Source organism: Mesocricetus auratus, unplaced genomic scaffold (assembly GCF_017639785.1).
Source record: "Mesocricetus auratus isolate SY011 unplaced genomic scaffold, BCM_Maur_2.0 Super-Scaffold_100008, whole genome shotgun sequence".
Classification (NCBI taxonomy): Eukaryota; Metazoa; Chordata; class Mammalia; order Rodentia; family Cricetidae; genus Mesocricetus; species Mesocricetus auratus.
Window position 1 is genome coordinate 54,928,409 of NW_024429192.1, and position 27,562 is coordinate 54,955,970.

Below are 27,562 nucleotides of genomic sequence, written 5' to 3' on the forward strand. Positions count from 1 at the left end.
TGTTTTGGAGGCTATCTGTCCAGCCCGGCCTCGAACTCACAGAGATCTGCCTGCCTCTGCCTCCCGAGTGCTGGGATTAAAGGTGTGCGCCACCACCGCCCGGCAAACAATTTAATTTTTTAAAAATCGTAAGTCAGACAAAACTTGAAACTGAGTTGATGGGCCATGTTAGACCACTGGGGTGCAAGGTAGTGTCGCTATAAACTACTGCAGATAGTGTTAAAAGAAATGGACCACCCCTCAATTGTTGGGGGGCAATAGAACTTTCAAAAATTTTTTTTGTTTTTTGTTTTTTGAGACAGGGTTTCTATGTGCAACAGTCCTGGCTGCCCTGGAACTGGCTTTGTGGACCAGGCTGACCTGGAACTCACAGAGATCCGCCTGTGTCTGCCTCCCAAGTGCTGGGATTAAAAGCATGCACCACCAATGCCCAACAAGATGTTTATTCTTAATGGACGTAAAAAAATCATCAATAAGTAAAATATAAAGTGACCACATCCACTGTCCACATGCTGTGCCACACAGTAATTGAATCTGCCTACACTGGTTCATTTTACAGATGCGAGTGCCTGTGACAAGTGCCCGGATGACTTCTGGTCCAATGAGAACCACACTTCGTGCATTGCCAAGGAGATTGAGTTTCTGGCGTGGACTGAGCCCTTTGGAATCGCTCTCACTCTCTTTGCAGTGCTGGGCATTTTCCTGACAGCCTTTGTGCTGGGCGTCTTCATCAAGTTCCGAAACACGCCCATCGTCAAGGCCACCAACCGCGAACTGTCCTACCTCCTGCTCTTCTCACTGCTCTGCTGCTTCTCCAGCTCCCTGTTCTTCATCGGGGAGCCCCAGGACTGGACATGCCGCCTGCGCCAGCCTGCCTTTGGCATCAGCTTCGTGCTCTGTATCTCATGCATCTTGGTGAAGACCAACCGCGTCCTCCTGGTCTTTGAGGCCAAGATACCTACCAGCTTCCACAGGAAGTGGTGGGGACTCAACCTGCAGTTCCTGCTAGTTTTCCTCTGCACCTTCATGCAGATCGTCATCTGCGTGATCTGGCTCTACACGGCACCCCCCTCCAGCTACCGCAACCATGAGCTGGAAGACGAAATCATCTTCATCACGTGCCACGAGGGCTCACTCATGGCGCTCGGCTCCCTGATCGGCTACACCTGCCTGCTGGCTGCCATCTGCTTCTTCTTCGCCTTCAAGTCCCGGAAGCTGCCAGAGAACTTCAACGAAGCCAAGTTCATTACCTTCAGCATGCTCATCTTCTTCATTGTCTGGATCTCCTTCATTCCGGCCTACGCCAGCACCTACGGCAAGTTTGTCTCTGCCGTGGAGGTGATCGCCATCCTGGCAGCCAGCTTTGGCTTGCTGGCCTGCATCTTCTTCAACAAGGTCTACATCATCCTCTTCAAGCCTTCCAGGAACACCATCGAGGAGGTGCGCTGCAGCACCGCTGCACATGCTTTCAAAGTGGCAGCCCGTGCTACGCTACGCCGTAGCAACGTCTCCCGCAAGCGGTCCAGCAGCCTCGGAGGTTCCACGGGTTCCATTCCTTCCTCCTCCATCAGTAGCAAAAGCAACAGCGAAGACCCGTTCCCACAGCCAGAGAGGCAGAAGCAACAGCAGCCGCTGGCCCTGTCCCAGCAAGAACAGCAGCAGCAGCAGCAGCAGCAGCCCCTGACTCTACAGCAACAGCAGCCGCTGCCACAGCAACCGAGATGCAAACAGAAGGTCATCTTCGGCAGTGGCACGGTCACCTTCTCTCTGAGCTTTGATGAGCCTCAGAAGAACGCTATGGCCCACAGGAACTCCATGCGTCAGAACTCCCTGGAGGCCCAGAAGAGCAACGACACCTTGAGCAGACACCAGACTCTGCTCCCACTGCAGTGTGCAGACCCAGACTCAGAAATGACCATTCAGGAAATGGGCCTGCAAGGGCCCATGATGGGGGACCACCAGCCGGAAATGGAAAGTCCAGAAGAAAAGTCCCCAGCCCTGGTCGTGTCCACCTCTCGGAGCTTCGTCATTAGCGGTGGTGGTAGCTCGGTCACGGAAAACATACTGCACTCTTAATGGAGGTAAAGACGGCCTGTCCTGCTGATAGAGTTTTTCCTAGAGTCCCAGGAATAAGGATGGGTCCTTCCGTTCTTCCCAGGAAGCCAGGGATGATAAGTACATCAAATGCCTGTGCTCGGTTGCACTGCTTTGAATGAAAGGAACTGACTCGTGTGCTCTTTAAAGTTAAAACAAGAGCCATGTATTGGAGTTGTTTTCCAGAGCCCAGTACCATACCAGAGTTTATTGAAGTCTCTCTTCCTTTACTCTATCCATCAACAGCTCAGACGAAAGCAGGGCTCTAAGCTACTCACCTACGCTCTCCTTTAAAAAATGCGTATATCCAGCAATGCCTGCCCTGAGATTCCATGGACAGCATGATCTGAATCACAGTCCAAAGACAGACCAACAGGACATCAGATCTGTCACTGCTTGAATAGAGTCTGCAAACCAGTCTGTCACTGAGACTGTCTAACACATTGACAGTGGATGGAACTTTACATGTTCAAGACGTCAGCAAGATGTGTCCTCTCTTATTTATAGAGACCTTAAGAAGTGTGGTCTTTTTATCATCCCTGCTGCTGCTATTGTGTGACATCTATCAATTCTGTGTCCTTTCTGTGGCACCATGTTGGGGATGTGTCCAGAATGCCATGTTTAGGTCTCAGGATTATAAGATCACCTCTAAGCACTGGGGAAGGACTGACGAATCCAATGGTCTGTCTCCATAATTAATATTGCTGTACATAGCTTTACCCTTAAGAAAACACTTCTGTTGTTGAAGTGTTGCAGTCTGGGTTCTCCATGGCAGTATTATTGAGTTCTGTTGTCCTTTCCCATCCCTCACCCCAGTGAGCAGAGCCCATGTGGTCCCTCTCAAGCCCATAGCTTCTGAAACTCTCCCATCCCTACACTAAAGGCTTTGTGAAGCCAATTCCAGATCTGGCTCTGTGGAGAGTACCCTCCCAGAAGAAAGTGTGGTTCCCAGTGAAGGCCACAGTTCCTTCAGCAGTGAAATTAAAGGTGCTCACCGGCCACCTCACTGCTGAGAACTCAAACTTTGGATGACAGGGACCAAGGTTCAGGCTATGGCTTGGTCACTGGCAAGATGGGCGATAATAAGCAAGGAGCCACAGCCTCTTTAAGCCCAGCTTTTCTGCATCTAAGTAGGATGTTACGGTTCTTTGCCTATGCGGCTCTCACATGGGTAGAGGGCGAGCATGTGTCAACATATTTTAGCATGGTGCCTAACACCTAATAAGCACTTAGTGTTAGTAAATATGATTAGTGATACAGTAACTACTAGTTTCCACTTGCTTAGACTATGCTATAGTTTGGATTATGACCCTCAAGGTCCACATATTAAAAGACTGGTCCCTTGTATGGTCCTCTTGGAAGGTCATGGTGCGTTCAGTAAGTAGGGCTTAGTAGGACATAGTTCAAGTGAGGGTATACCTTTGAAGGGAGTTATGGGACTCTGGCCCCATTCTTTGTCTCTTTTTATTTCCTGACTGTTAAGATGAACAGTCTGCGATGACACAGGGCTGCCCATTGTTGCCACCCAGCTTCCCACCAGGAACCCAGTGGTCCACATGAGCATGGACCAGAACCTCCAAAGCAAAGCATCAAGATTAACCTCTTTGACACTCTAATTATCTGACGTATTTTATTATGCTGAGAGAAAGCTGACAAATACAGAATATAAGGCAAAACTTTTTAAGCATTCAGATTTTAATGCCTAATCCGCTGATCACAATAGCTTGCTTCAGGATAAGCCCAAAATTAGTGAGGCCCAGGTCAAGGTGTCAGCAGAAGCCAGATCCTACTAGCACCCCCCAAAAGCCCCAAAGTTCTGCCTCTGTGATAACAGTATCACTTCCAGCATTATTGTAGCATTGTTGGTAGTTTCTCAGATCAGATTCCACCGAGCTACACTGATCTCAAGACCATGCCACAGAATGTGCACCTGTCAGTGGTTTAAATTTACAGAGTCTTCCCTGACCATTTCCTTCTGAGGGTTCTTAAGGTAACAGTTGGCACTATAATCATGGAGAGTATTGATGAACTGCAAGAGGGTGCAGTAGAATTCCGCCCTGTCACAGAGCACAAAACTGTCCTGGTGGGGCAGTAACACTCCAGTCAGTAAGGGAACAGCCTGGCAGAGCCTGTTCATCTGCTGTCACCCTCTGAGAAGGCACCATGCTGGGTGAGGGTTCATTTTTAACATTTCACTTGACCCTAAAATAAATAAACAAAATAGCAGTCAAACATTTAGTGGCTTTTCAAAAACACCTCACAAAACTGTGTGGCAATAACCTTTGTATAATGGCACACACTCTTCCTTCATGTTCTTATTGCACATGGTCCCTTCTTCCACAAGTAATCTCCTCATCCCATAGTGAAAAACTGATGCTCATCAAGGAAAACATGTTGCAATATGTTCATTATGACAGGGGCTTGCAAATCAAGTGGCCTTTATGAACAGCCTAATCAGAAAGGCACATGGGACCACCACACTAGTCACAACTCTGCATCCAATCACAGGGATAAGATAGGAATTTCATTATGCCTCTATAGCAACCGACCTTTTCATCTCAAATTCCTGTTCTGCCAGCAACTGAAGCTATAGTTAAATCAAGTTGGGTACCCCACCCCCAGCCCCAGTAATTTCAGAGTTTTCTCATTCCAATTCTATTTTTAGGTATCTGCTCAGGAGTTTTTTCTTCTTCTTCTTCTTCTTCTTCTTCCTCTTTCCAGTAAGTCAGTGAGGGGTGAGGGTCTTCAGTCATAGGCAGTTCCTCTTAGCATTGCTGAAGCCATCTTCTCTGTCTCTCAGTATTAGTGTCTCTATGTTGGCTTCTTCTATGTATCTGTGGCAGTCCATTTTCTGTTCATGTAACAGACTAACCAAGCAGGCCAACTTTATAGAGAAACGAGGTTTACTTAACTCATAGTTCTGCTGGCTCACGGGCCAAGACCATACGATTGCCATTGGTTACCACAATGGCAGGAAAGCACTGGAAGGAAGGGATTAAGTACTAAAATAGTAAGTCAGAGGATGATTCAGGGGTCAGCTTTACTCTTACAACAACTCATTCTTGATACTCCAGGGTCCCCATAAGAACTACCTTAATTCCTCAAAAAGCAGATCCCCCAGTGACCTAAAGTCCTCCCACAAGACTTCACCTCTCAGCACCATCATACTAGGGGCCAAGCCCTCAACACATAGACCCCTTGGAAACCATATCCAAACCATGAAAGCATCATTTCCCCAGCCATTCCCCAACCATAGGTTCTGTGGTGGTTCCCATGGATGAATCACTCTCAACTGTGACCCTTCCCAGCTCTGCAAGCTCCCTCAGCTCCCTCCAAGCCCATCCTAGGGACTAGTAAACCCTATGATCTCTCAATATAGTGACCACTTGACTGCTGCCCAACCATGTCAATATTGTTACCAAGCATGCAGAGCACACACAAGTAAGGAATAGGGTAAAATGCCGGCAAGCCAGTGTGGAGCTGTGTGCTTCACAGAACAATGCTCAGCCAAAGAAGCCCAAGACTCCAGCCTCAGAGTCTGTGATTGCCTCAGAGCCACGGTGATCTAAGTTGCTGACCAAATTCAGATTCCTTCCAGTTAATCATGAGGTGGGAGCCTGCAGAACGACCAGTGACAGGTGGCACAAAATGAGGAAGACTGCAGACCTTCCATCCTCTACTGCTTTGTGTGTGGAAGGAAATGAGGGGCAATGGGGTATGGGCTGTTTCTGGAAGCTGGACAGAGTAAGAGTCCCGATTCTCCCCAAGAATTTCCAGGAAGGCACATGGAGCTGGAGACCTTGGTTCAGCCCAGTGAGACCCTTTTAGGACTTCTGACCTCTGGAACTGTAAGATAATAAATTTGTGTTGTTTTAAAGTGCTGAGTTTTGTGGTCATTTGTTTTAGCAACTACAGGAACCAATTGTTTTTCAGTTCTAGGAATTGAACTCAGGTTCTAAAGCACAGAGACGAGCACTGTACCACAGAAAGAAGCTTCCAGCCCAAATATATCCTATGGTCATAGCTTTTCCTGAACTTCTCTGCTTTAAGACATCAGACAGAGACCTTCTCAGGCATCCATTCTCACTGCGGTACCCTTCCTTCCAACATTCTCACTCTTCCCCAGGAGCAGGTCTTAGCCAGTGTTCTACTCTCCAGATCTGTGTGGGAAGTGTAAGCCCTGTGTTGTGAGTCATGCTGGACTTTAGCTACAGAAAACAAATGGCTATGCTGACACAACCAATCCCTTAGCAGCAGAAACCTAACAGATAGTTGCTTCATCACACTGGCATTTGTTTTTCTCTTGCATGAAATATTATAAGAGATAAAAATATGATCACTGTCTTTTTAAATTAAAATCTTATTTTACATACTGATCCCAGTTCCCTCTCCCTCCCGTCTTCCCATGCCTCCCACCAACCCCCATCCACTCCCCAGGGAGGGTGAGGCCTCCCATGGGAGATCATCCAAGTCTCTCACATATGATCACTGTCTTTGTCAGTTTTTTTGGGGGGGAGGGAGGAAAGACCATGTCCACAGAAACTCTTATAAAAAGAAACATTTGATTGGGGGCTGGCTTACAGTCTCAGAGGCTTAGTCCATTATCATGGATCAGTGTCTCAAACTTGGGAAAAGCTGGGCTGTGCTGAAACTATCTCTCTACAAATCATATTTTAGGTCAATGCTGCTTTTTGTCCTGGCTAAAACTACATGGCTGTGGCTGCCTCTGCCTGAAGCCTGCATTTCTTTTGCCCCTGGCACCATGTTTGAAATCATTAGTGTTAAACTGGATGAGTGAGAACATTACCTGTAACCCTAATTACTGTGGAAGCGGAGACTGATGATTGAGCATTCCTGGCCAGCCTGAGCTACATAGCAAGACCCTGTGAAAGGGAGGAGGGAGGGAGGGAAGAAAGAAAGGGAAGACTGAGAGAGGGAGTGAAAAAAAGTCATTAGACCTGGTAGGACAGAATATCAACAAGAATGCAGAGTAAATCACCAGAGGAGGTCATATGCATTGGCTGGTCATTTTAAAATACATTAGGGACAAAGGCAGACACAGATGCCAGATATGTATGGAATTGGGGGATAATAGGAGGCAATTGTGAAATCTCTGGTTTCCAGGATTGCCTAGGTTCCTGGCCCAGAAAGAGAAAAAACTTAAGAGTTAACTGAGAACTCAGATAACTGGACTGTTAAGCAGAACGAGACGGAGTTTGCTGGAGTCAACAGATGAATGGCTGGTACTGGTTCTGTCTTGGGTTTTGTTTTTGTTTCTTTGTTTTTAATTTAGGACAGGGTCTCATGTAGCCCAGACTGGCTTCACTATATAATTAAAGATGGCCTTGGCCTTGACCTCTCCATCCTTATGCCTGTGCCTTCCAAGTGCTGGGATTACAGTGTACACTACTGTACCTGACAGGTTACTGCCTTTCCTTTAAGATGAATAAGTCTAGGAAGTAATGGTCAGCACAAAGACTAGAGTTAATCAGAATGTGTTATATCTCGATTCCTGCTAAATGGATTTATTTTGGCTGTTCTTGCTGAAATGGGATAAATAGACAATCAAATAAATAGTAGTACCACAGCTTGAATATGTCCTCATAAGTTCACATGGTAGAAACTTATCCTCAGAGGAAACAGTGTTAAGAGATGGAACCTGTTTGAGGTACTTAGGGCTGGGTGTGGTAGCCCATACTTTTAAACCCAACAATCTGAAGGCAGAACCAGGTGGGTCTCTGTGAGTTCAAAGCCAGCCTGAACTTTATAGTTCAGTCTACAGACTGAGTTCCAGACCTGTGGGGGCTACATAATGAAATCCTGCCTTTAAGAAAAAAAAGAAAGAAAACAAGCTGGGCGTTGGTGGCGCACACCTTTAATCCCAGCACTCAGGAGGCAGAGGCAGACATATCTCTGTGAATTCGAGACCAGCCTGGTCTACAAGAGCTAGTTCCAGGACAGCCTCCAAAGCCACAGAGAAACCCTGTCTCAAAAAAAGAGAGGAAAAAAAAAGAAGACGAAGAAAGAAAGAAAGAAAGAAAAAGAAAACAGACAAAAAAATGTGAAGTCAGTTCCTCATTCTACATCTTGAAAGTGAGGTGGGTTCCCCCACAGACCAGTTTGGGCCAGTCTTCTTTCTCCTCTGCTGCCCCCCCCCTTGCTCCTGCGTACACATGTGTATGCGTGTGTACACATGTGCTGTCTCATCTCACAACAGGGTAAGGAGGTCCTCACAGGTGTGGGCCCCTTGACTCTGGACTGCTCAGACTCCAGAACTGTAGGAAGGAAGTCTTAGTTCTTCTGAATCACTCAGTCTCGGGTATTCTCTTGAAGAAGCACAAAATGGGTTAAGGCAGCTCTGTGAAGTGACGGCCATGTTAATTTGTTTCCCGTAATGACCATCTCACTATCTGTCTGATGCATCCTACAGCATCTTGCTGCACCCTTAAATATATACAACAGAATGTGTTTCAAACTAAAAGAATTTAAAGATGTAGCTGAATTTTTAAATAAATAAACACATTGTTTAAGATGAGAATCACTCCATTCGGGCAGTCTTCCCGGCCCCCTAAAGCTTTTCTGTAGTTCAAAGTAGCCCCAGAATGGTCTGTGAAGCATTTTGATTCATTTATTCGTGAACCCATTGACTGTGTAGATTAATGGAAAAATGAGGAGCAGGATTTCAAACAGTATAGCAATCTGACTTTGCTTCAGTTTCCTACGTGAAGAAGATACAAGACCCCTACTAAAGCTGCAAACTGGGGCTTTGTACCAAATCTAGTAATAGGTGTGAAATTATTGGTAGACACAGGTCCTGGGTCCAATGCCTAGCACTGAAAAAAAAGTGACAATTAAGCTTTAAAAGGCAGGTATAAGGCTAGCGAGTTGACTCGGTGGTTAAGACTGCTTGCTGCTTTTCCAGAGCCCTGAGTTTAGTCCCCAGCAACTACACCAAGCAGCTCACAATTGCCTGTAACTCCAGCTCTAAGGATCCCACCTCTTTTTCTGGCCTCCTTGGGCACCAACATATGTGGTGAACGTGCGCACGCACACACACACACATGCACACACACATACACACATTTCTAAACATAACAAATCTTAATAAATACATAAAAACAGGCATGTTATCACACTTGATAATCTCAGCATTCAGGAGGGAGCAGAGAATCATCAGTTTAGGACCAGCCTGAACTACAGAGGGAAGTGCCTGTCTCAGACAGAAGAAAGAGGGAAAAAATGAAAGAAAAAGTGTCACCTTCAAGAATATGTGTCAAATACAGATGAGCGCCAAAACCACACAGTTTGCTTTTAAATGCTCAGCAGGTATGAAATTCAATGGTTTCTTTAGCCAGCATTCCTGATTAGAAACACAAGCACCCACTCCACGTTGCTTAAACAGAGAGGATTTCAAGCTACGGCACTGGGACCCATAAAATGTGGAAGGGAGTGATTCAAGTTTGGATGGCATCCAACAGGGGCAGTCACACCGGGTTGTTAGGCAAAAGTTTCACTCCCTACCCCCACCTTCTCTCAGCATACAGGACCCAAAAACCAGACCCAGAGGCTGTCCTGCACTTGTCACAGCCAGTGACAGGCAGACCTGTAGCCCACAGAGACAGCATGCTAGAAAATCATGGTCTGTGATGAATGGGCCGGTCTGTCACACTGCCAAGTCAAACCACATCTTTTAAGATCAAGATCAAACGAAACCCATACTTTCTTGATGGGTATTTAGAAAAAAAAAAAGCAAATATGATCCCCCTTTCATGTCAACAGCTGTGGGAGATCAAATGACACTGGGAGGAAGCCAGAGATGAGCTAGGTTTTGTCAGGGGGAACAACCTGCTGGCAGATGAGACAGGGCAGGCAGGGGGAGTTCCGAAGGAAGTGTGGGGTCTGCTGAGGTCTGTTACAGGCCATTAGCGTTGGCTTTTAGTGATGTGTGTTTGTGTACGTGCATCTTCACTGGCTTGGCAGTGTCTGGTGTACCAGGGAAAAGGCACGATCCTTTCACAGTGATTATGTCTGGTCTTAGGATGTGCATCATCTTATTTTCTTTTTAATCTTTTCCTGGGTTTCATTTTCCATTAACTTCTTTCTATAAAGAGAAACCAAAGCTGGATTCCCCACCCCCAATTAAATAAAAAACAAAGCTGGAGATGTCATCCTGTGATAGTGTTTGCCCAGAACAAACAAGCTCCTGGGCTTGAGCCCCAGCACCACAAAATAAATAAAGACAACAAGAATAACTTCTAGAAGGGTGATTTAGAGCAAAACAAGAAGAAAGCTATCATCGGGATTATTAGATGTGATGATGTTGTGGTCATGGTTTTCCTTTGTTCATTGGGGATTTTTTATTATTATTTAGAAATAACTTCAAAATGACAGAAAAATTGAAAAATAAAAGTAACTCAAAAAATTCCCAACTTTCCCCTGTGCCATCAATTTTATCCCATTTATTCACACTTGTGCCACGGTCATTTAACAGAAGTACACATGCTCTCAATCTGATGATCTGGGCTTTCTTTAAAATGCAGCTGGAAGGGCTGGGAAGAGGGCTCAGCTCCTAAGAGGGTTAATGCGGCCGAGAACCTAAGTTCTCTTCCCCTTGCCAGCCTGGGAAGGCTCACAACAGCTCCAGGGGGTCTAACCCCCTCTCCTAGCCTCCAAGGGTGTTCACCGGCACAGACCACACACACACACACACACACACACAAAATTAAAATAAATCTAAACAAAACATAATACAGTAATACAAGGATAGATGTATAGTGAAGAGAAGCACCATGGAAGGTCATGGTTGTTGTTTTTGTTTGTTTTGTTTTATTGGTTTTGCAAGATGGGGTTTCTCTGTGTAGCCATCCTGGCTGGCCTCGAACTCAGATCTGCCTGCCTCTGCCTCCCGAGTACTGGAATCATGATTGTTAAAGCAAGTCGAGGGCATAAGAAGCTACATTTATTTCTTTGCCTCTTGGGGAAGAGGGTAATTTTTTCTGTAACAAAAATTTACGATAAAGCAGCCAAAGGATTCTTAAAAATTCAATAGCTTTAAAGTCACACTGAAGAATTTCCCTGACTTGACTGGAGATTAATCACTGGAGACGTTAGTCATTTAAGTGATCACAGCAAAAAGAACCTGAAAGTCTACCCTGGAGTCAACATTTGCATTAAGTAAAAGCCTTTAAATAAATCTGGCTGTGTCTGAATCAGTAGGTGAGTGCAAGCTTAGATTATCGTATGCTGAGGTCCTGGGTTCAAATTCCAAAGCTGGGAAAAAAGTTAACTGACGAATTTTACTACCAGATCCATGGTGACTCTTTAGAGCATATCAGAAAGTCCTCGCTGGGGCTTACAGAGTCCAGTTGTGACATTTGTCCCATTTTTCACCTTATTCTCAAATGAACCAACTATTTGACGGTTCAATTTCTTTCTTCTTTTTTCTTTTCTTTTCTTTTTTTTTTTTTTTTGGACTGTTCTCCAACAAAATGCAAAGGAAAAACAACACAAAAAAATCAGTGAAAATCACAAGATAACTCTGATTCTTTTTAGGTGTCCTAGAGTAAGCTCTTAAGCTTTGCTTCACAATGCTAAATTCTCCACCCAGAGGCATTCCCATCTACTATGTTCTTGGAACATGTGATAGATGACGTCAAACTGAGCATGCTCAGCAGTGTGCACCCTGCTGTGCCAGATGGCGAAATTTTCCTGTGTAAGCATGAGTATGTTTTCCCAGTACAAGCCCCTTGTTGTCTATGTTTGGGGGAGCACCGCTTGAGGAAGTCTCTCCTTATTCACTATACTTAGTCCGTCTTCATTCTTTGAACTCCTGGCTGTGCCTGTGGCCTTTGTCCTCACCAAGGAGCGAGCCTACTGGATTCAGGTAAGGAAGCTCTGAGCCCTCTTCCTTTACTATTGTCAAGAACAAAATTATAAGGCCAGTGAGATGGCTCCGTGTGTGAAGATGACTCACGGCCAAGCCTGAGGACCTGAATAGATTCCCAGGCCCCACATGGTGGAAGGAGGGAGATGACACCAGTGGATTGTCCTCTGACCCGCGCATGCTCCCTAAGGCACGTGCGCGTGCACACACACACACTTTTAAAATGTAATTTGAAAAAGAAAACAAAATTACATCAATTCAAAGGTCTAAGATGCTTTCGTGATTCTAGAACCAGGTAGCACTTTGTTCTATAAAGTAGAATAAATAAGCCCTGGGCCTAACAGGAAAAATTGGTCTTGTAGAAGAAAGGAGTAGAAAAAGAAGAAGAAGAAAAAACCAAAAAATAGATTGGTCACTTCAGTGTTGCTTTCCTTGTACAGCTGTGACAGGAGGAGACACGATGGGAAGTGAATGGCTTGGTTACCAGGTTAGCCTCTGTGTATAAAGATTAAGGCAAAGGGAACCTAAATATGCCCACTGAAACTGGCCTGATTGGGAAATATAGCTGTTTTCTGATATTTTTTCCTCTTAAGTTTGATTGGTGAAGTAGACTTAAGCACTGGCTAGTCTATTCTCATTTCTAGTCTGGCCTGTTGGGACCTAGTGCCGAAGTTCATTCAAAACAACGGCATCGCTTTGGGTAGTAGATCAGTATTTATCCCGGGTATACAAATAGACTTTGGACTCCCATCCAACAATGAGAGATGCACTCTCACCCTGAACTCTTGGGGGAAGGGTCTAGGCCCTGCCCTGGATGAAATGACAGACTATGGACACCCCCATAGAGGGCCTCCCCCTCCCTGGGGAAATGAGGGGATATTGGACGGGGTGGTGGGAGGGCACAGAAGGAGGGGAGGGAAACGGAGAGGGACCTGGAATTGACATGTGAAGCAACCTTGTTTCTAATTTAAATTTAAAAATAAAAAATATATTTAAAAGCGAGAAAAAAACCAACACCATCTATAATGCTTCTACTATTCCGAGCATCCTTCCATGTGTGGTTCATCTGCCTCTCCAGAAAGTTCTCTTGAATGGGACCTAGGAACGTGCAAAAGAATAAACTAAATCCTCAAGCCTGAGGGTCAGCTCTCTCCTGAGTAGCAGTAACCACCAGATAGAATGAACAACCCAACGTGGATACACAAAGAGCTCAGTGTACTTCCCCAACACAACCGCTTCAAGGGAGACTCAACGCATCTCAAGTGCCCACGTTGCTGTTACTTTTACAGAACTCCACTATGAAAAATGCTCTATTTGGGTCCAAATGTTGTCCAGCTCCTCTGAGTCCTCTTCTTGACCTCTTCCCTAACCTCCATACTTGCTGAATCTGGTCAGTTTATGGAAGACCCTCTACCCTTGCTGCTGTGAACCTGAATGATTCGACATCTGTGTTGCAGACCCTGCAAACAGGCTGGCTAGAACAGTGTGGTGGTGGGAGAATGAACTGTTGCAGATTAACAGCTAAAATTGTCATCATGGGTTGTCTCTCATTCCTTTACTAGGCCGTCACTGCCAACCCCTGCAGCTGAGCCAGCATCCTTGAGGCAATTTGTGGGATGTATGGCTGAACTTGGATAACTCACTGCCAGCTTCCATTCTAACCCTAAAATTAAGACGTCTGAGGCCATTCTACTGTGGCCCCTCTTTGGATGTCCCACAAGTTACTGTTATCAGGTGCACTGCTTTGTAAATGTCTTTTGTTCTAGTACCATAAATTTTTGTGTAAACTATTCCATGGTAGTATGAGCCATTCAGAGTCATCTGAACCTGTGTTCCTAGGTCATTCAGAAGAAACCGTCTCCTATTTCCCATGAAATAGGAGTTGTTCATGGGAACCATATACAATCACCTTCAAATGCTGGTCACCTTGACCTGTCCTCAGCTATGATCCTTGATTTTGATGTTCCCTTTCAATAATTTTCTACTAACACCCTACCCCCAAGCCAACCCCACTCCTTCGTTTAAAATCTGTACTGTTATTTGTTGGAGTTGAGTCCAATTTGGCAAAGTTTCCTTGTGGCTGTCCCTTTACCTATCGCCATGCCCCTGAGACCTCTGATATAAGAGGGTTAATTGAGCTGATAGAGAAAAGACTACATAGTAGGGCTTTTTTAAATCTTTGAGAATACTATAGTGTACAGGATGCAATGTGAACATGTTCACCCCCATCCACCCAACTTTCCCTGGATTTCCAACAATGTGTTCCCCTCCCAGCACCATGTCCTTTTCCTCCTTCTCCTCTTCTCCGTTTGAGAATGCTGTACTGGCTAGTTTTATGTCACCTTGACACAAGCAGGCCTCAGTTGAGAAACTACCCACAAGATTGGGCTGTAGGCAAGCCTGTAGGGCATTTTCTTAATTATAGATTGGTGGAGGCAGGTCCAGCCCATTGTGGGTGGTGCCATCCCTGGGCTGATGGTCCTTGGTTCTATAAGAAAACAGGCTGAGCAAATCATAATGAACAAGCCAGTAAGAAGCACCCCCCTATGGCCTCTGCATCAGTTCCTGACTCCAGATTCCTGCCCTACTTGAGTTCCTGTTCTGACTTCCTTTGATGATGAACTAACTATGATATGGAAGTGTAAACTGAACAAACCCTTTCCTTCCCAAGTTGCTTTCGTCATGGTGTTTTGTTGCAGCAATAGACACCCTAAGACAAATGCCATGCCCGAGTACTGTATTTACATGATTTTCACACCACTCCTCTTCCCTCTCCAACTCCTGTGTCCCCTGTGTCCTCGTGTGTATGTGTGTGTGTGTGTGTGTGTGTGTGTACACATTTTTAAAACAACTGATGAACTCAAAGCAGCTGTATTTAACTGCATAAGACCTGTACAAGATCAAACCAAGCAGCCAAAGTTGCAGCATGGATAAGGGAGGAACACATGAGACCTCACTCTAAGGAGGAATTGGGAATTGATAGCTGCCGGGGGGGGGGGCAAGGGAAGGTCCTTTTTCTTTGGGTGTATGGACACTGGTATGTTGCCCATGCTCCAGAGGATGGCTCCACATTCCTGTACATAGGTGTGCCACTTTGTAAGAGTTCTGCAAACGTCTAAAAGACTGAAGGAATGGAGTAGGAACTAGAGTCTGTGATTCAAGGAACAAGAGTGCCTGCTTGTGCAAGAATGCAGGTGTATTAGTCGGGGTTCTCTAGAGCCACAGAACTTATGGGATGAATATATATGCATATACATATGCATATTTCAACACAATCATGGGCTACAAGGTGAAGCCCTATCTCAAAAACAAAACAAATGAACCAGAAAGATGGTTGCTCTTCCAGAATACCTGGGTTTGGTTCCCAGCACCCACATGGTACACAGATATACATGCAGGCAAATAGTCATACACATGAGATAAAAATAAATATATTTTTTAAGTCTAGCTATCTTCAGATGGGCAAATTAGTGCTATCCCTCAGCTGTCTCCACCTGACTGTCTGAAGGTAAGGTTATCATATAAAACATTCAACACCTCTCTCATTAAGCTCTTGAATAGGGCTCCACTCTGCCCACCTTTTGCTGAATTCCAGTACAAAATAGACAGCTGAGATTGTGTCCTGATGAAAAACTCCTAGTTACATAATGGCTCCTGACAATGTCCATGCCTGGCCCACAGAGCCTGTGACTGTGTCATGTTATTGGCCAGGAGTAATTGGGTTGTCTGTGGAGCTCAGATTGCTTATCCAATGACCCCGAGATCAGCAACTCATCCCGGATTGTTCAAGTGGGCCCAGTGTGCTCTTCAGGGTCCTTTCACACAACAGAGAGAGTCAGGAACTTGAAGTCAGGGTGAGAGAGTTGAAGACCGCTTGCTGCTGGCTCTGGTGGAAGTAACCAGAAGCCAAGGAATGCAGAGTCTGGGAAAGAGTCCAGTGTCCCTATCTCCAGCCTGCTGGCACTGTGATGTCATCCAGGAGACCCACATGGACTTCTGACCTCCAGATGTGTGAAATGATGCATCTGTGTCATGTGAAGTGTCTGGGTCTGTGGTAACACACTACAGCAACAACAGGAAACCATTACAGTTACTGTTTCACAGTCTCAGCTCTCTCGTGTGTGGGAGTAGATCCCCTGATCTAACAGTCTATGGTTACAAGTCTTCCTGAGCCATGAAAGAATTGTTCAAACCAAAAGACTGTGGGTTCAAACCACGGCCACTTCTGAAAAACCTCACATGCTGCTCGGAAAATCACATAAAACCATGATGTCGACATATTACAAGGGCCATGGGCCAGGTCTCCCTGAAAAGAGATACATATACCCATACAGACATACACAATCACCCACCTCTGAGCACTGGAGTTACAGGTGTGTGTGTATGTGTGTGTGTGTCTGTCTGTCTGTGTCTATGTTTGTGTCTGTGTGTGTCTGTGTCTGTTGTGTGTGGTGTGCAGGTGGGTGTGTCTGTGTGTGTATGTGTGTCTATGGTGTGTGTGTGTGTGTGTGTGTAAACCTTTCTTGGGGCTAGAGAGGTAGCTCAGCAATTAGTATCCATCACTAATTTGTAGATGACCCAGGTTTAATTTCTAGCACCCACATCTGTATCTTCACTTACAGAGCATCTGATGCCTCAGCTGACTTCCTCAGGCTCCTACACACACATGGTACCCATACATACACTCAGGCACACACATGTAAACACATAAGATAAATACATTTTAGAGATTATTATTAAAGCTGTGACTATTTTAGTGTAGTGTCAAGGTTATGCCTTGCCAGGCAGTGGTGGCACACGCCTTTAATCCCAGCATTCAAGAGGCAGAGGCAGGTGGATCTCTGTGAGTTTGGGGCGGGCCTAGTCTACAGAGTGAATTCCAGGACATCCAGGGTTATGCAGGGAAATCCTGCCTCAACAAAACAAACAAACACATAAGAGAGTAGTGCCTTGGTTTAATTCTGGCACTGCCATAAAGAAAAATAAATAAATACAATAAATAAAAAGTATTTTTAGATGACATGAATCTAAAGGGACTCAGCATCACCAAATGAGACTCTCACTGTATGTGAATTGAACAAAGGCAAATGTGGTCTTTAAAGGTTGGGTACTTTGTTTTTGAAATTTTATTCATTTTGTTTTAGTTTTTGTGTAAGGGAGTTTGACCTGCATGCATGTGTGTGCACTACATGCATACAGACCCTCAGAGGCCAAAGGAAGGTTACAGAGTTAGAGAGTTGTGTGCCACCATGCAGGAATTAAACCTGGGTCCTCTGGAAGATCAGCCAGTGCACTTACCAGCTGAGCCATTACTCCAATCCATAAGCATGGTTTTTGTTGCTTTTGTTTGTTTGTTTGTTTGTTTGTTTGGTTGGTTGGTTGGTTGGTTGGTTGGTTTGGTTTTTCGAGACCAGGTTTCTCTGTGTAATATCCCTCACTGTGCAGGAACCCGCTCTGTAGACCAAGCCAACCTCAAACTCAGAGATCCACGTGCCTCTGTCTCCTTTGTGCTGGGATTAAAGGCATGAGCCACTGCCACCACAGCCCAGCTGAATGTCCTTGTCTTTAAGAGCTGCATGATGAACAGTTTCAGAGTGAACTGTTGTAATGGTTATAACTTGCTCTCAAATGTTCCCCCAAAATGCATAAATATTAAAATGCATAGGAAATATTGATAATTGCTTGGTCAGGTGGTTCAGAGGTCTTTGTTGCACTATCTGCCTCTGTATTTGGATATTCTAAATCTACAGGGAAAGGAATGGAGGAATGGCTCAGAGGGTAAGAGGCCTGTGGCTCTTACGGAGGACCAGGGTTTAGTTCCCATCATGCACATCTGGCAGCTCACAACCACCAGTTCCAGGGTGTCTGACGCCCCCTTTTGGCCTCCTCAGGCACTGCAGATGATGTGCATGCACGCACGCACAGACACACACACAAATAAATAAATGTCTTAGGAAAAAAGTGTGGGATATGTAACATACAACATATGCTTGTATGAAAACTTAAAAGCTAAGGGAATTCATTTTTAAAACTGTGAGTACTTACATTTTTGTTTTAAATTCCTTCTATAAATAGTTTTCCTTCTAAAATTAATTGTATCCCCCAAGACTGTAAAAGACTAATAAGATTAATAGCAGGACTGGTAAGATAGCTCAGTGGTAGAGTGTTGGCCTATTAATTCTAAGGTCCTCATTTAACCACCAGTCCCCACCTCCCAAAATAATAATAATTTCAACAACTGAAATGTGTAGCAAATGTGCTCACATGTAAAATAGCTTAAGTACATCTATAGTTAGAAAGCTTATAGGCATAGTGTGATATTCTATGAATCAGTGGGAAATTGCTTCCCACAAGATAAAACCCAGCTCGGCAGAGGGGGGATTTTTGGTCTCAGCAAATCATAGATTTCATTTCTTGATTTTTGACAACAACACAGATAAAAGCAAAACTCTAAAAATAAAAATGGAAACTTATGGACAAGTGAAAAAGGCAATCTGGGCCATTATTCCCTACACCTCAGCATCCCTGTATACCACAGTAGACAGAAGCCACGAGAAGTTAAAGTCGCCAAGTTTAAAGGTCCAGAGCTAACCCAACTGTTTCTTGCTAATGTATTCCCATAAGAAACTATAAGAGAGAATAAAGGACTAACATCATAATTACTGTAAGGATAAGAACGGGTTAGAGAAGGAGTGACAGACAGTTACACAAGTTTCTATGTGAATTTTGTTTGTATTCAAACTGTAGCCAGATGTGGCAGCATGAAAGGCTGGAGAGTTGGCTCAGCCTTCAAGAGCACTTGTTGCTCTTGAGGGCACCTCAGTCAGTCTAAGTGCCTCATCTGTAACTCCAGTCCCAGGAACTCCAATGCCCTCTCTTGAATCCTGCAGGCACCAGGCATTCAGGTGGTGAGCATGCACACGGACAGGTAAAACACCCATACACATAAAATAACAAAATAAATGCAGATCTAAAACTCAAGTTTGTGTTCCTATGCCTGGCTTTTAAAAATAATAATCTACCAGGTGGTAGTGGCACATGCCTTTAATCCCAGCACTCAGGAGGCAGAGGCAGGTGGATCTCTATGAGTTCCAGGACACCTAGGTCTGAAACCCTGTCTCAAAAAACAAACAATAATAATAACAAATAGTTTAAAGTTTGTTTTTTTGTTTTGTTCTTTTCTCTTTTTTTGTTTTTGGTCTTTGTTTTTTGTTGTTGTTGTTGTTTGTTTGTTTGTTTTGAGAAAGGGTTTCTTTGTGTAACTTTGGAGCCTGTCCTGGAACTCACTCTGTAGGCCAGGATGGCCTTGAACTCCCAGAGATCTGCCTGCCTCTGCCTTCCGAATGCTGGGATTAAAAGCGTTGCCACCACTGCCCAATTTAAAGTTTTAAATTTTCAAATAGTGTTTTAAATTAATCTCGACTTAAACTGTACTGTCATTAAAACAAAATTTGAATGCTATGTGGAAGCCATAGCTAAGAGATCTGCTACCACCTAGTGGAGCTTGTCCAAATTGCAGGAGAAGTCCAAGATGAGCTGAGAAATTCCTTCCAAGTTTTCTTTTCCGAAATTATATTGTTTTGTACTGATATATAAAAATTTAACTTTTTTAGTTTTTTTGAGACAGGGTTTCTCTGTTTTGTTTTGGAGACTGTCCCAGAACTCGCTCTGTAGACCAGGCTGGCCTCAAACTCACAGAAATCTGCCTGTCTCTGCCTCCCGAGTGCTGGGATTAAAGGCGTGTGCCACCAACGTCCGGTTAAAAATTTAACTTCTCTTGTTCAGATGAGAAGAAGGAAATAAGGCGAGGAAGGAAGTTGTAAAGAACTGGAATTTTAAAAAAAAGAATAAAAGCCCAATAAAAATACATGAAAGACATGAACAAATAATTTGACATTACATGAGAGAAGAAAATGTCTGTGTAGCAAGCAGGCTCCTGTCCCGGTGGGCTGAAAGCAGACTTTTGCAACCACTGCTCTGATATGATTTTCAGATAAGGTCTCACTGTAGCCCTGAGTGTCCTAGAGCTCACTATATAGATCAGGCTGGCCTGGAACTCACAGAGATCATCCTGACTCTGCCTCCCGAGTGCTGAGATTAAAGGCGTGCACCACACCTGGCCCCACTATACTGCTTTTAAACAGAAAGATAAAAAGTGGCTGGGTGGCAGCCTTAACACATGGGTAAGTGCTAATTCTTACTGAAACTTGATATGCCATGTTTTGAGGATACTCATGGGAGAACTGCCCTTTCCTAAACAGAAATGGAGGAGAGGATTGGGGGCAGGAACAGAGAGGGGGTGGGTGGAGGGGCTGGGAGGAAAGAAGGAGGGGAAACTGCAGACGGGATGTAAAATAAATAAATTTATTACAAATGAAATAAAAATGTAGAGTGTCTGAGCAGATGGCTCATTGGTAAAGCTATTTCTGAGCAAGCATTAAGACCTGCTTTTTCTTGGACCACTCAGAAAAGGAATGGCCTTTAAAGGAGTAGTAGAGGCAAAGCAAAACGTCTGTGGTTTGGGCCAAAAAGACTTGTGGAGACAAATTAGAAAATTCTATTAGGAAAGATCTTTGGAGCTAGAACGTGTTTTGAGGGCGAGGAGAATGGCTGACATTATAACAATAACTAAAGTATGTGGCTTGGAAAGCATGACGCATTTTCTACTGTTCAGTCATGGACTGAAATGTAGCATAGGAAGGACTTTATCTGGAAACATCTCTCACCGTCAGAATATGAGCTTATCCTGTCAGACTTGTAACCAAGTTACTAATGTGCCTTGAGACCTCTTAAAACCACCAAGGCCACCTGTTTCCCTGGTGTGTGCTCAGCCTGCATAACCTTAACCTGCCTTTAAGAAACAGTGCAACCAACCTTACTACGCCCTACACTTCCAACATAATTGCTTTTACAACCTATGCTAAGTGCATAGCTTTAATCTTAATATACTCTTTGATGGCCCTGACCCACAATGGGGGGAGGTGATGGTGGCAGTGGTGGTGGCAGTGGTGGTGGCAGTGGTGGTGGCAATGGCAGCAGTGGTGGGTTTGGTGATAATTTTCTGAACTGCATATTTTTTCTAGGAAGAACCAGATGACAAATATATTAAGCTTTACAAGTCATACACTGTTGCAACTACTCAACTTGGTCCTGAAATACAGAGGTGATGACTACCAACATATAAGCAAACAGTATGATCAGCTCCATAAAACTTTGTCTGTAGACAGTAAAATTGAAAGCTTACATCCTTTTCATGGTTCACAAAATATTCTTCTTTGGATTTTCCCCCTACCATTTAAAAATGTCAAAACTGGGCGCTGGAGAGACTGTTCCATGGTTAAGATATCTAATGCTATTGCAGAGGACCTGAGCTCAATTGGCAGAAGCCATACCAAGTGGCTCACAACTGCCTCTAACTTCATTTCCAAGGAATCGAAATGACTCGTCTGGCCCCCAAAGGCACTGCATACGTGTGGGTGTGCGCGCACACACACACACACAATTAAAATCAAGTCTTTAAAATGCAAAACCTGGGGCTGGGGAGATGTCTCAGCAGTTAAGACCACTGGTTGCTCTTCCAGAGGATTGGGATTTGATTCCCAGCACCCACATGAAGCTTACAACTGACTATAATTCCAGTTCCAGGGGATCTGACACCCTTACACAGACATACATGCAGTCAAAACACCAATGCACATAAAATAAATAAATTACAAAATGCAAAACCTATTTTTGGCTCAAAGGGTTTTTTTACGATAAGGAGCTAGGGCAGGAGAGATGGCTCAGTGGTTAAGAGCACAGGCCGCTCTTCCAGAGGTTCTGAATTCCCAGCAACCACATGGTGGCTCACAACCATCTATAATGAGATCTGATGCCTTCTTCTGACCTGCAGACATACATGCAGGCAGAACAGCATATACATAATAAATAAATAAGTCTTTAAAAGAAAAAAGAAGGAGCTGGACTAGATTATCTCCTGAGGCAGGGTAAGCTCCGGGACTGGCAGTTTTCCACATTGTTATTCCTCTGACTTCATTGCTATAGTTTGCCCTGTTAAGGAACATGGGGATTGTCGTCACACATCGGAGAGTTACTACCTTGCAGGTGTTTAGACTTGGAAATTTCCGGGGGTAAAGCCCTTCTTTGTACTGTTGAAGAATGTGAGTTTCTAGGAACTCTGAAGGTGAAGATAATTAATTAAGAGACTTCTCAGAACAGCAAGTTCCAGGTATGACCTTTGCTCTACTTCCCTTGGGTCTGTCTGTCTGTCTTCTTCTTCAGTGGTTCTCAACCTGTGAGTCATGACTCACAGACCATCTGCATACAGCATAGTTACATGACGATTCATAACCATAGCAAAAGTACAGTTATGAAGTAGCAACAAAAATAATTTTATGGTCGGGGGTCACCACAACATTAGGAACTCTGTTAAAGGGTCACAGCATTAGGAAGGTTGAGAACCACTGTTCTACATGATCAAGATACAAAGTATGAGAGGGACCATGGTCCACACCTTGCTCTCCACTCCTGTTTGCCAGAGACCACCAGAGCCCTACCTTTCAACCAAGATCTGAGCCGCCCCATGGTGAACTTACCAGAACAAGATGGTGGGAACTTACACTTCCAATGACAGTGTGCAAAATGTCTAAGTTGACAGGTGGGAGCTACTCATAGGAGGATGAAGGGACTGTAAGTGCCCAGCCTCCATGAAACATCTTGGGAAGGAGGAATCCTGGGGTTATGCACACCGAATGTCAAAGTGACATGAGACTTTGAAGCCTCTGGCCACACTGTCTCCTGTGGCACAGCAGACACAGATGCTGGTTTCCCCCACCTTTGTTCCCTCCAGCCCTCAAGAGATTTTTGTGTACCTTGCTATCTATTTCCCCTAAGCTGAGGAAATATTTTCAAAGTCCACTTTCTGTCAAGCAGACCCCATTATTGTGGGCTTCCACTCCACCCTAGATTTAATCTCTTAAGTAGAAATCAGGACGTCTTTCTAACTGTTGTCTGATGCATATGTCCCTCTCCTCAGACAGTAAGGAAAAGCTGACCACGGGTGTGAAAGGAGATGAGGCTGCAGATAAGGCTAAGAAGAAAATGTCAAGTTGTGAAGAGTATATTAAGAACACTGGCAATCAAAATAATGAAGACAGTATGAACCATGCAATTATAACTTGATGCTAGCCAGACACCAGTCCCTCAGTGTCCAGAGGGGATTGGTCCCAAGATTTCTGGGGAATCTACAATCCTTGGCCACTCAAGATCTTTATATGTAATGGCATAGTATTTGTATATAACTTATACAATCCTCCCTTAGACATTTAATCATCTCTAGATTATGTTAATATCTAACATCATATAAACACTACGGAAATATTTCTATCATTTTTATTTGCTTGTTTCAAGACAAGGTTTCTCTGTGTATCCCTGCCTGCCCTGGAACTTACCCTGTAGACCGGGCTGGCCTCAAACTCACAGAGATCCGTCTGCCTCTGTCTCCTGAGTAATGCGATTGAAGGTGTGCACCACCACTGTCAAGCTTGGATATCATTCTAATATTATGTTATTTGCAGAATAATAACAATAAACTCTCTGCATACTTAGTAAAGAGCTATTTTTCCAAATATTTAATTAATACTTTTATTTATATGTCTATGCACCAAATGCATGTAATACCCACAGAGGCCAGAAGAGGGTATCAAACCCCCTCCATCTGTTGTGATAGGCTTTTGTGTGATGCCCAATGTGGGTTCTGGAGTCCAAACCTAGGTCCTCTGCTAGAGTACTACTGCTAGAGTAGTACTGAAGTTTGTGGAATTCCAGACGTGGAATCTGAAGACAGGGAAGATCAACAGTTCTTGGATGCTTAGAAAAACGCTGGAAATCTCCCACCAGAATTTAGAAGGTATCTTCAAAGTGTAGAGAGATCATGAATGAGATTATTACTAAGTATTGTTCTTTCCATATTTTCATATCTCTGGCAATGTTCATGGTATGTTTATAATCTGAGCAATAGAGTAATTGGGGAATTTGTTATTGTTGTTGTTGTTTGAATTTCAAGATGTCTCATGTGGCCCGGGCTGGCCTCGAACTCTGAAGGGCTAATATTACAGAATGTGCCACCATGCCTAGTTTTCAATTTGTCTCGCAGGTTGTAAGCATCCTGGGTAGGATGATCTTGAGCCTTCTGATCCTCCTGACCCTATCTTCCAAGTATTGGGATCACAGACCACACCTAGTTGTGTGCTGGCTGGAGATCAGACCTATGGCTTTGCACATGCCAAGAAAGCACTCTGCCAACTGAGCCACATAACTAGTCCCTAGAGTAATGTTATTTCATATTTTAATTTTATTTGGGAGGCAAGAAGCAGTCATGCACCATGAGTGGAGAGGGGCAAGCTCTGTCACCTGCTAAGCCATGTCTCTGACAGAGCGTTGTTAAGATGACTCAGCAGGTAACGGCACTCACAGCCAAGCCTGATGACCTGAGTTCAATCCCCTGGACCTACATAGAGAAAAGAAAGAACCAACTCATTCAAATTGCCCTCCGCTCTCCACAAGGATGTCATGTGTGTGCATACTTATATGCATGTATACACATACACACAAATAAATGTAATTTAAAAATAAATGAATATAAGTCTAAACATAGTTGTCAAGATGACTCAGTCCTTGGAAGGCTGAGAGAGGGGAATCATGAGTTTGAGACCAGACTGGGCTATACAGCAGATTCGGAGTGGCCTGTGCTACACAGCTGTGACTCTGTCTCAGAATAAACAAATGTGGGCTGCAGAAATGAGCCAAAAGTAGAGAGCACTGGTAAAAACCCCACCTGGAGACTTGTACCTGTCTGTAACTTCAATCCCAAGCAATCTGACGCCCTCCTGTGGCCACCTTAGGCATCACACATATGGTGTACTTAGAAATATGCAGACAAAACACTCATACATATAAAGTATGAATAAAGAAATCTTTAAAACATAAACAAGCAGGCTGAGTGGTGGTAATACACACCTTTAATCCAGGCACTCAGGAGGCAGAGGCAAGTGGACCTCTATGAGTTCCAGGCCCATCTGGTCTACAAAGCGAGTTCCAGGACAGCCAGGGTTGCACAGTGAAACTCTGTCTCAAAAATAAATAAATAAAAAGCATAAATACAAATAAGGAAATATCTAACTAGATGAAAGCACTTACTATGATTTGTGCACAGTGTACGCACTATAATTTAATCAAAATGTTCTAAAGAAAAGACCAGGGATCCACACAAACATCATTAGGACCAGAAACCACTCTGGAGACCATCTTAGACTGTGGCTGGGCATCCTCGCTCATCAGATAAACCTTCATCATAATTAAATTTCCTGGCTGTCCTGTGGAAAATTAATAAAAAGCATTTTGTAAATCACTCCCACATTAATTTCAGACCCAAGGGGCACTGCTCCTGCTGTCCTGTCTTCTTCCACCAGACTACAGACCAACACGTGATCTGTGCTTGATTGCTGGGTTTTGGTTTGGCATTTTTGGCATTCGTTGCTTTCTTTGCGTTACTTTGCTTTGTGTTGTTTAATTTTAAGACAGGCTCTTACTCCATAGTCCAGGCTAATCTCACCATGTGGCCCAGGCTGGTCTCAAACTCAAGTGTTAGTATTTCAGAGTGTGCCACCATGCCTGGTTCTGAATTTGTCATGCAGGCTGTAAGCATTACTGAATGGCTGAGTCATCCTGGCTTACTGAGTGGCTGAGTCATCAGTCATCTGCCTGGAAATCTGGTGTGACTACTTATCCTGGATTTGATACTGCCTGGCTCCACCCGGTGTCTTAGCTCATTCTCCCCACCCCAACCCCCATGGAAAATCAACAGATTCCGGTCTTGCTCAGGCTTGCAGGTAAGATAAAGTCACAGTGCCCAGAGGGAGGCACAGCAACTGGTTCCCAGTATAACCAGTAGACAATTGTGAGTGCTCCCTGTCTGTCACTGCTGAATCCGGCCTTTGGCAGCTTGTTGATGATCCTCGTGTGCCAGCATCTTCCACTGGCTCAAGTGTGGTCTTTGCCAGCCAGGGTTCTCTGCCTTCTGCATGGTTTGAGGGTTGGTTGCTCTGTGATTGGACCGAGAACTGTAACCCCACTGAGGTTCTTTGATGACAGACCTCTGCCACTCTGCATGGTCCCCAGTAGCCTCGACATTGCACACTGGGGCCTCTAAGTGTAGCTGACTTTTGCTGAGCCGTATTTAACCTCCCAGGTTTAACCGGCCATGTTTTATCCATTCATCCAACTATGGAATGTCTGCAATATGTGGTATTTGCATGCTGGATACAAAATGGTGAACAAATCTATCTATGGTTAGACAAAGGTAAAGCCAAAGGGGGCGGGGCAAATTGCTATTCCAATAGGCTATGGAAAGAACTGCAATTCAGTAATCACAGCATTCAGAGGCACACAGATGCTGGAGGGATGGGATGAGCCCCGGGCAAATGGTATATCAGCCAAAGCCTGGCACTGGAGCTGCCAAATGAAGGGCCACCGCAGCGCCTCAGCCACCAGGTTGCATCTCCTGGTAGTTCTGGGATCTGAGATCAGGGTGTCTCCTCTCAGGCTGGTTTCCTCTGAGGTTTGTTGTCTATTCCTGATAGCTTCAGGTAGTCTTCCCTTCCCTGTGTAGATGAGGATGCCAGTCATATTGGATGAGGGTCACCCTACTGACATATTTTAATTTAATTGCCTCTTCCCCAAATACAGCCACCTTCTGAGATTCTGGTGGTTTGGACTTTTGGAAGGACTCGGCTCAGGCCATAGCAGACCAGAAGGATAAAAAGGTGTCAACCAGACATACAGACTTGCAGGCAAGGGTTTCAGCATAAGCAAGGGGCTAGATGAAGGCCCCTAGGATGCTGCCTAGATGTCACTAGTTGCCCCTCTGTTCCCTCAGATTAGATCCGCTCCACCCTCAAACCAGTGCAAGCCAGAGCTGTACCATCTGCACCTAGCTCACCCAGTGTTACACCCCAATAGCCAGGCCAGGTGGTCCAGGTGGCAACTGTCATTGCTGTTATGGCTGTGAACTCCAAGGTGGACATACCCTGGGTCACACCATCACTAGGGCCTTCAGCTGAACCCACAGAGCCTGACACCTCTTCCCAAAGGGAACCCAGCTGGTGGAGCAGCCCAGTGATGGCCATGTCTTTCTGGAGATCAAAGGGTTTCTGGGGTGTGTTAAGCCCTGTGAGGATTTCAATGTGGTTCCGAGGCAACACAGACTCAGAAAAGCAGTAACTCACAGGAAGTACAAACTGAAGAAATGGGAAATTGGGTTACTTTAGTATAAAAATGTAACTGGTGACTGAAGGCGGGAGAGCCCTAAGTAAAACTCTTGTTATTAATAGTTATATAACAGTGCCCAGGGAAAAAAGGGCCTGTTCTCACGGTGTAGAGGTTCAGAGGTATGTGGGGTTTAGGGCTGGCCAGTGTTTGGTCTCCTCAAACTAGCTGTGTGATGTTTTTAATTTGTGAGCGGTTTATTCTGGTTGGGGGGAGAAGGGGTGGCAGTTTGTCAGAAGAATTTTCTTGGCTATGAGTCCA

General features: G+C 44.6%; 1 protein-coding gene and 2 long non-coding RNA genes across 4 annotated transcripts in view; 1 reads left to right on the forward strand and 2 right to left on the reverse strand.

Annotated features, from left to right (window-relative positions):
* Positions 1-5,971, forward strand: part of Casr (calcium sensing receptor) — a 29,528-nt gene extending 23,557 nt beyond the window's left edge. The window contains exon 6 of the mRNA XM_040750843.1: positions 560-5,971. Within this exon, the coding sequence (XP_040606777.1) occupies positions 560-2,076 (1,517 nt within the window). The 3' untranslated portion in view covers positions 2,077-5,971. The remainder of the gene's footprint in view (positions 1-559) is intronic.
* Positions 1-27,562, reverse strand: part of LOC121141950 — a 153,493-nt gene that overhangs the window by 101,416 nt on the left and 24,515 nt on the right. The window lies entirely within an intron of this gene.
* LOC121141951 lies at positions 3,711-7,743 on the reverse strand. The gene is made up of 2 exons (XR_005878936.1): positions 6,902-7,743; positions 3,711-4,296 (listed from the first exon to the last, which is right to left on the reverse strand). It is a non-coding gene; the product is annotated as an uncharacterized LOC121141951 (long non-coding RNA).